The sequence below is a fragment of the Carya illinoinensis genome, chromosome 6 (assembly GCF_018687715.1).
Source record: "Carya illinoinensis cultivar Pawnee chromosome 6, C.illinoinensisPawnee_v1, whole genome shotgun sequence".
NCBI lineage: Eukaryota > Viridiplantae > Streptophyta > Magnoliopsida > Fagales > Juglandaceae > Carya > Carya illinoinensis.
Genome location: NC_056757.1, coordinates 20,807,936 through 20,815,670, shown reverse-complemented (window position 1 = coordinate 20,815,670; position 7,735 = coordinate 20,807,936). Strand labels below are relative to the sequence as shown.

General features: G+C 33.4%; 1 protein-coding gene across 1 annotated transcript; it reads right to left on the bottom strand.

Annotated features, from left to right (window-relative positions):
- Positions 1-371: 371 nt before the first annotated feature.
- On the bottom strand, positions 372-3,448 carry LOC122312431 (cytochrome P450 86B1-like). Its single transcript, XM_043127036.1, has 2 exons — positions 1,909-3,448; positions 372-966 (listed from the first exon to the last, which is right to left on the bottom strand). The coding sequence occupies exons 1-2, from the start codon at positions 3,223-3,225 to the stop codon at positions 559-561; spliced, it is 1,725 nt and encodes a 574-aa protein (XP_042982970.1). The 5' UTR covers positions 3,226-3,448; the 3' UTR covers positions 372-558.
- Between the last annotated feature and the right edge of the window lie 4,287 nt (positions 3,449-7,735).

Below are 7,735 nucleotides of genomic sequence, written 5' to 3'. Positions count from 1 at the left end.
TTGCACAACTTAAAATATATATAAATAATTTTTCATGTGTTTTTATTTCTATTTTTTAAAATCAAATTTTACAACAAACTATTTTAATATACAATAACAAAAGAAGATACATAAATTGTTAAAAGTAAGTAAGTTTTAAGCTCAAAACTAAGCAGATACTCATGTCAATTAATTGTATTTAATTTCTACTAACAATGTTTTTTGGAAATTTTTTGAGTATTGAATTTAGGAAAAGCTAAGTCATAAATACAAATATAGAATAGATAATGTAAGTGAAGATTAAAAAAAGATAATGTATATTATATACATATATATTTATTATAAATGGAGAGATATTCATACTCACTTCTGTCTAAGGGAAGATCTATAAATGGAGATAAAGCCTATTTATTCAAATATTGCAGCTTCTTAAACACACACAACCAAGTACAACCTTGTGTCTTGAATACAATACCGTTAATAGATATTCTACAAACCTATATATGTAATAAAAGGTCAAATAAATAAGAAACATATGAAAAACATGATTATAGACATGTACCCCCATTACTAAAACCTTTATTTATTGATCTTCAGGTACTTTTGAAGCTCCCACTCATGATCACGCTTATGAAGAGTCACCTTCAATCCATGCTTCATGTACATAGTAAGTGCCAGCTTTGGTTCCACAAGATGATCTTTCACTACCTTGACATGGTAGCGATAAATGATCGACGCGGCGGCAAATTTCATTTGATAGTAAGCAAAATCTTTTCCCAAGCAAAGGCGAGGGCCGCCGTTGAAGGCCGTGAACTTGTATGCTGACTCGCTCATGAACCGACCATCTCTCAACCATCTCTCCGGCTTGTACTCCTTGCAATCCTCTCCCCATATGCTCTCCATTCGCCCCATTGAATAAATTGCATAGATCACTTTTGTTCCTTTTTTAAGCACCGTCCCATCTGGAAATACATCATCTTCAACAGCCTAAATTTCAAAATGTAAGGTATATAGTTAATTAGAATTTTCAAAATTAGAATACTAGCTAGTTCAATTAATGGATTAATTTGAGTAAATTCAATGAAACCTAAGAAAAAACAATGTACATAAATCGTTTGGTTTTAATTTTAAAAAAAAAAAAATTATTAGAAACCCAAAAAGTCTCCCAATTGGGAATGACCTATTTCAATTTGAGATTCTGGTTTAGGTCTAGTTTGGACGTTATATAAATGAGATGAGATGAAAGTTGAATAAAATATTGTTAGAATATAATTTGTTAATGTTATTTTTATTTTAAAATTTAAAAAACTTGAATTGTTTATTGTATATTATATGAGAATTTGAAAAAATTATAATAATTTGATGAGATGATTTTTATAACCAAACAAGGCCTAAGTAGACTTTGACCCTATCCCCAATATTTTTCTTTTTAATTCTTTTAATGTACTATTCGGTGTCTTGATTTATTTATTTTCCCATTTTTGTTTTGCTCTTAATTATTTGGTAATCCATTTGTTATAAGCTATTATCTCCCAAAATCCTATGTCTCCTTAAAGATAGGCCATGGGGAACAGAAAGTATGGTGGTAGGTTAACAATCATTTGACCAAATGGTACGTCCCCAATATTGCTCGTACGTAACCGATCGATATTCTTGTACTCGATGAACAAACCACCCAAACAAAGAAAGGAAATAAATGGAAAGCTCCTGCAGTGTTCATTTCTTTGTTTATGGTTTTCGAGTTTCCCACACACCCACGAGTGCCTATATACGCATGGTAGTTTGATCAGATTTGAGGAAGTAAAATGATGCTTTTTGAACATAAAACTGAACAAAAAAAAAAAAACCATAATATTTGTTATTTGAAAGAAAAATGATGAAAGAAAAAGCCAAATATATAGTTTCTTAGATAATTAATTAAATAGTTACCTCCTTGTGATCCACTGGCACTGAAGGATACAACCTGAGTGCCTCAGATAGAGCAGCATGCAAATAATCCATTTTCTTTATCTCCTCCGGCCTAAATATTAATGAACTTTCACACTGATCTCCCCTTTTCAACTCCTCTCTTTCAGCCAAAATCCGGCATGTTTCTGCAAGAATACACTCCTCCACCGCCGGATTCTTGTCAAGCAGCCAGAAAAACCAGCTCAATGCCACCGAGGAAGTGTCCCTCCCAGCAAGTATAAAGTTGACACAAATATCCCTTAAAAACTTGTCAGAGAAAGGCTGTCCTTGCTCATCTTTCAGACCCATGAACACTGTCAAGAGGTCTGATCTTTGCTTCATCTTGTCTTCGTCACAGGATTGCAGAGAGAGCTCCTTCCTTCTTGTCTGAATTACATCCTCGGCAAACTTATCTACTCCTTTTATTGATCTCTCGAGCATTTTCTCCGCACCCAAGTTGAAATGCCTCATGGCCTTCCATATGCATGTGGGCGTGACAAATCGTTGGAACGTGGCTTCCGTCGCGTCCTCAAATGCTCTGGCAAATGGTATTTCCGGTAAACCAAGGCTTAAACACCCTGGATCAACCCCGAATGCTATCATGCATACATTATCAAAAGTTAAACGCAGTAAGATGTCTTGGAGATCAATGGGGAAGGACTGCTGAATTGAGTTTTCTAACACTGGTAGGAGCCTGGAATGCACAAGTTCAACCAATGACTCGGTGGTCAATTGCCGGAACTTAGCCGAATGGAACTCAATGCTTGCCGTCTTCCTTTGCTGTTGCCAAGTCTCGTCGTCTGCACTAAATATCCCTACGCCAAGAAGATCACGAACAGTGTCTCGGAAATATGGCCCTTTAGGGAAATTGGAGAACTTGGACTTGAGAAGATACTCCAAATTTCGAGGGTCCGAGGTCACGACACTGTTGAGGCTACTAAACAAAGAGCATTTGAATTTGAAAGTCCCATTTTGACGGCAAAGAATCTCTGTCAGCCACTCGAACATATTATTGGTTCTCAGGCCGGTTATCAAGGATGGCAACATTCCGAGGACAGGCCAAACGGGCAGACCTTGAACCTTCTTTTGTCTTAGAGAATGAATAGCCACAAACACAAAAACAGCCAGGAAAAGCTCAAGGATTTGGATATCTTGCAAGAAAAAAAGCCGCCTGGACATCAAGTTTCCAGGGGCAAGTTCATCAGAGGAGGAGGAGGGGGAGCAGGTCATGAGGTTGCCAGGATTGATCATGGTATTGGGATGATAATTTTGTGGGAATGTCAGAGCGCATGCATGCATGTGAATATAGTTAGTTTGATCAGGGTGATTATGCGTGTTATATGGGGGTGGCGTTTGTGTTTCTTGGCGTGCATGTTTTTTCACAAAGCGTTATGATTTGGTGAGCTGAAAGAAAGCACTTTCTTACTTTCTTTCTAGGGATATGGTAATTTTCGGGCATTCTAGGCTTCTAGCTATCTGATCACTTTTTTTTTTTTTTTGGCGTAATTCTTAAGCATACGAGTTGAGAATATTGTATGTACGTTCTTTAGGTTGATTGTCAAGTTTAGGAAGTTTTGGATCGAATACAAATAGTTTAGCAGGAATTGAGTACATCTATAATTTGGAGGATGGGAAGTGGTTGCGGCCGATAACCTAAAGTTCAACTATATGTTAATTATATATGTAATGAAGTTTTTAATTTCCCAGGTTTCCTAATGGCCCCCATATTATAATATTATTTTTATTCCAACGTACACAGCCCAAAGGATTAATAATAAAAAATCTTATGCATGCAGGTTGGCGTTAAGGTAACCAACACCATCCAATATTGCGTGCATATATGGCACAGACTGCCGACTGGGACAAACCTACGGCTAAAACTTGCAACCTTTCTTAATCTCTTTTAATTTTGTTTTTTTCTTTTCGGCTGTGTTTGTTAATTTCTGGCCTGCATGTTGGCTGTTCAACGACTAAAACCTCCTTTTTAAGTTTCATTTAGAATACAATAAACTAATTAATAGATATATTAAAAGAAATTAATTTTTTATAATAGATCCTATTCTTTTTTAAAATAATTATACGGCGCTTGTGTAGCTACATCTCTATAAGTAATTTGGCAACTTTTCACTCATCATGTTTACCACGTATCGTTATTTTTTTAATTAAAAAATTGTCACGTATCGTTTAAGTTGCTTGTGATAATATTAAAAAAGAAAAACGTACAAATGAATCTTATGCATCTTACATGTTCCATAGACACTTGACAAATTTATAAAGTGGGCCGGGTACGTTCTTAATATTATCATTAAAACTGGACTGGTTGGTGTTCAGTAACATTCAAATTAGCAATATATTTTAAGAAACTGGCTAGGAATTGTAGTTGAAAGCTAGGTACGTAGGGAAAAAAATAGATCAAATGCGCGCACACACAAACACAAACACAACATGACATTAATTAGTAGATGGAAGCTGCATTTACGGCCTAATTAAGACGCCAACATCACATCACAAGTTCATAAACAAAATGAAAAATAAAAAATAAAAATAAAAAGAAGGAAGAAGAAGAAGAAGAAGAAACTTGGAACTGTTTAATCAATGTAGAGTGTACGTAAGGGAAATATAAATGCTCTGCTTTCTTTTCTTATAGTCGTTCATGAAGTCACTTTAATCCTTCCCCTGTGACTCCTTGTTTTGATCCCCAATCTTCATTATTCATTTAGTTTACTTGGCGTAGCCGAAAGTGGAAGAAGAAATCAAGGAAAAAGGTTTCCTAGTACTTGAGAATCAAACCTTTAAAGCTAAAGAAATTAGGAAGAATAATTGGAAGGAACTCTTCAAACTTTTTCTTTAATTGGAAGCTAAATCAGTCAATGATTGAGTAATATTAAATACCATCCTAAAGTATGTAAGTTATATGTACCCCTTTTAAAAAAAGTAGGGTCTACGTTTAAAAAAATAATTTTTTCATATGAATTCTAAATTTATTTAAATTTTTTAAAGAAAATATATAAGACTTGCACACTTTAAGATTGCAAATATTATGCCACAATTTGTATATATGGTTGAAGGACACTAAACATGACCAGATAAAAAAAAATAAAAAAAAATGCCCAACATTTGAGAATGAGGGTTGCATGAGAATGGCATTGGAATTTGGAAGCCACATAAGAGGCTTTGTTTGGACACTCACTCAATTTGTCCAAAAGTTGAAAATAAACTGTTTTCGGTGTCAGATTTTGTATTCTTTTAATATGTTAGAGTTTTGTAACCCCCTGCTCCTCACGGTTAATAATAATGTCATTTTTAAAAAAATTTGTGAGCTAGAGTGCTACCACTGAACTTGACGTAAAAATATTTTATTATACTTAAAGAAGCTCTAAGTACAAAAATTATTTATAATAAATAGAATCATTTTATATTAAAATACTGAGATCATAAATGAGAGTTTGTGAAAGCATTTAATTAAAATTTCACAAAATCTATGCCATAAAAACATAAATTAAAATCTATGCATATGATCTAGGCTACTGTCACGTCTCTCTAGACTAACTTCCATCTTACAGCTCTATCGTCATAATTATCCTAACTTGGGGTGGTTTAAAAACATAAAAACAAATTAAAATGAGTTGATAACTTAGTAAGAAACCCATTATAATATAAACATACTTAACATAAGATTTTTTATAAAATATTTCATGTTGAAAACTTAAAATCATGACTGATCATATTGATACTTATGTTATGCATAACTAATTTATTTGAATTAACCGACTGATTTGACTTATCTAGCTGACCAACACACTGAACCCTGTGTGCAAGGTTGTACACTAACTTTCCATACTACAACAAAGGAAGCCGACTTTGCAATACTCTAGCATTCTACGGTGGATCACGCTTAAGTCCGTTGCTTGCACACCCACCCTGAAATTGCATTGGTATTATACATTTGAATGGTCATCTGATTAACTGTTATGAGCTTATCTTATACTTGATCTTATGAAAGCTTATGTGTCTTATACAGCGTGACATGCATGAGATGCATAGTACATACATAACTATAATATGCAAAATGAAATATGATGAATAACGTGCTTGAAAAAATCATGACATGCGTGGTATGTAAACACTAGCTTCGAAAAAATTGGCTTTGATAATAATATATATAACTAGCTACAATATGCTAATTTTAATTTATGATCCAGTTCCTTATCTTGTAGTGTTGCTTCCTAAAATTTCTAACACAAAATTGATAACTGTGCTAAACTGAGAGGTTTATGGTTTTTTTTTTTTTTTTATCAAATAACACGTGGAAGGGAGATATTTATAGAGAGATTTGTGAGGGGATGATGACCAGTTTGAGTTGGACTCGGTTAAATACTTTTAACGTGAAGATGACTTGTAGAGTTGTAACTTGTATCCCTGTTTGAATAGAATGTCAACGAGTTCTAGTCTGAGTTAGACTCGGTCATGATGATTCAAGAAGAGAGTTTGAATCTAAAAACATGATCTAGTAGTTCACTCAAGATAGGATTGGCAATGGCTGAGTCTGCGTAAGGGATTTCAATCAGTGATGATATTAAATTAAAATAAACTTCTAATAACCGATATTTAAATTTTAAAATGAGTCTAACTCATTCAATAAATAATAAATGAGATTTAACTTAGTTATTAAGTCTAATTAAAACTCCTAATCAAACTTAATAATTTATCGCTTGTGGATTTGTCTAATATGACTAATTAAATATAATTTATGTCCAATAAAAATTGTTAATATTCGATCTTAGAATTATTGGGCCGGGTCATGACAAACTCTCCTCCGTATAAAAATTCTATCCTTGGAATTTGCTAGACCTCCAACAATCTACATTAGTTATGTGTCTCTTTAACTCCTAAATATAGTTTAGTCAAACTTAATATTCCAACAATTATAATCGTCCCCTATTTTGGTCTGATACTTTTCCAAACTTTTAAACGTACATGTTGGCACGCTACGTGTCAACCATCATATACTTCAAATTCAACTCAAAGCTAAACCAAGTATCTGCCTTAACAATGGGGTCGATTAAAAGCCTAATAATAAATTCATCCAACAATTATCTTAACCTCACATACAATAGTAACTAACAGTCTCCACATAAATAAAAATTGCCACATGAAAATGATAATAAAATTTTCCACCTAAAATAATAACCTTAATAAATCGTAACCTAAAACTCTCCAAAGTTCTGATCCTAAATCTTACACCTCGTTCTTGGTGATAGAATCGTGTTACCTACAAAACACAAGATATTTTCCACCAATTATCATGATACACCATACACCAAACTTAGATCTATGTCATAACTCCAAAATCCACTAAATTCATTCCTAATTTCCTCATATCAAACTCCACAAAATATAAGACTACTTCCTCATAAACAAGATGTTTCATCAATCTTAAAACCAAAAGGTTCCTAACCTCATATTTAGAAACTTCATTACCTTATGCGCTAAAACCCTTTCACGTGGTAGGTGCACTTTAACATGCATGTATCTAAAAAACTTTCACTCATTATTCTCACTAAATAATAAAATAGTAAAAGTTAAATATACTTACTACATAGAAGGACATGCCTTGAGGAGACCTTGGCCTAGATTCTTTTTTTTTTTTTTTTTTTTTTTTTTTCACTTTAACCTTTCAAAACTCCTTTTACCTTGTATTTTTTTTTTTTTAAGAAAAGTCTACAAAATCTTCGACCTGGGCTCTGACACTATCTGTAACATGTTCCACATGGTTAATAATAATTTCATTTTCAAAAAATTTGGGGAG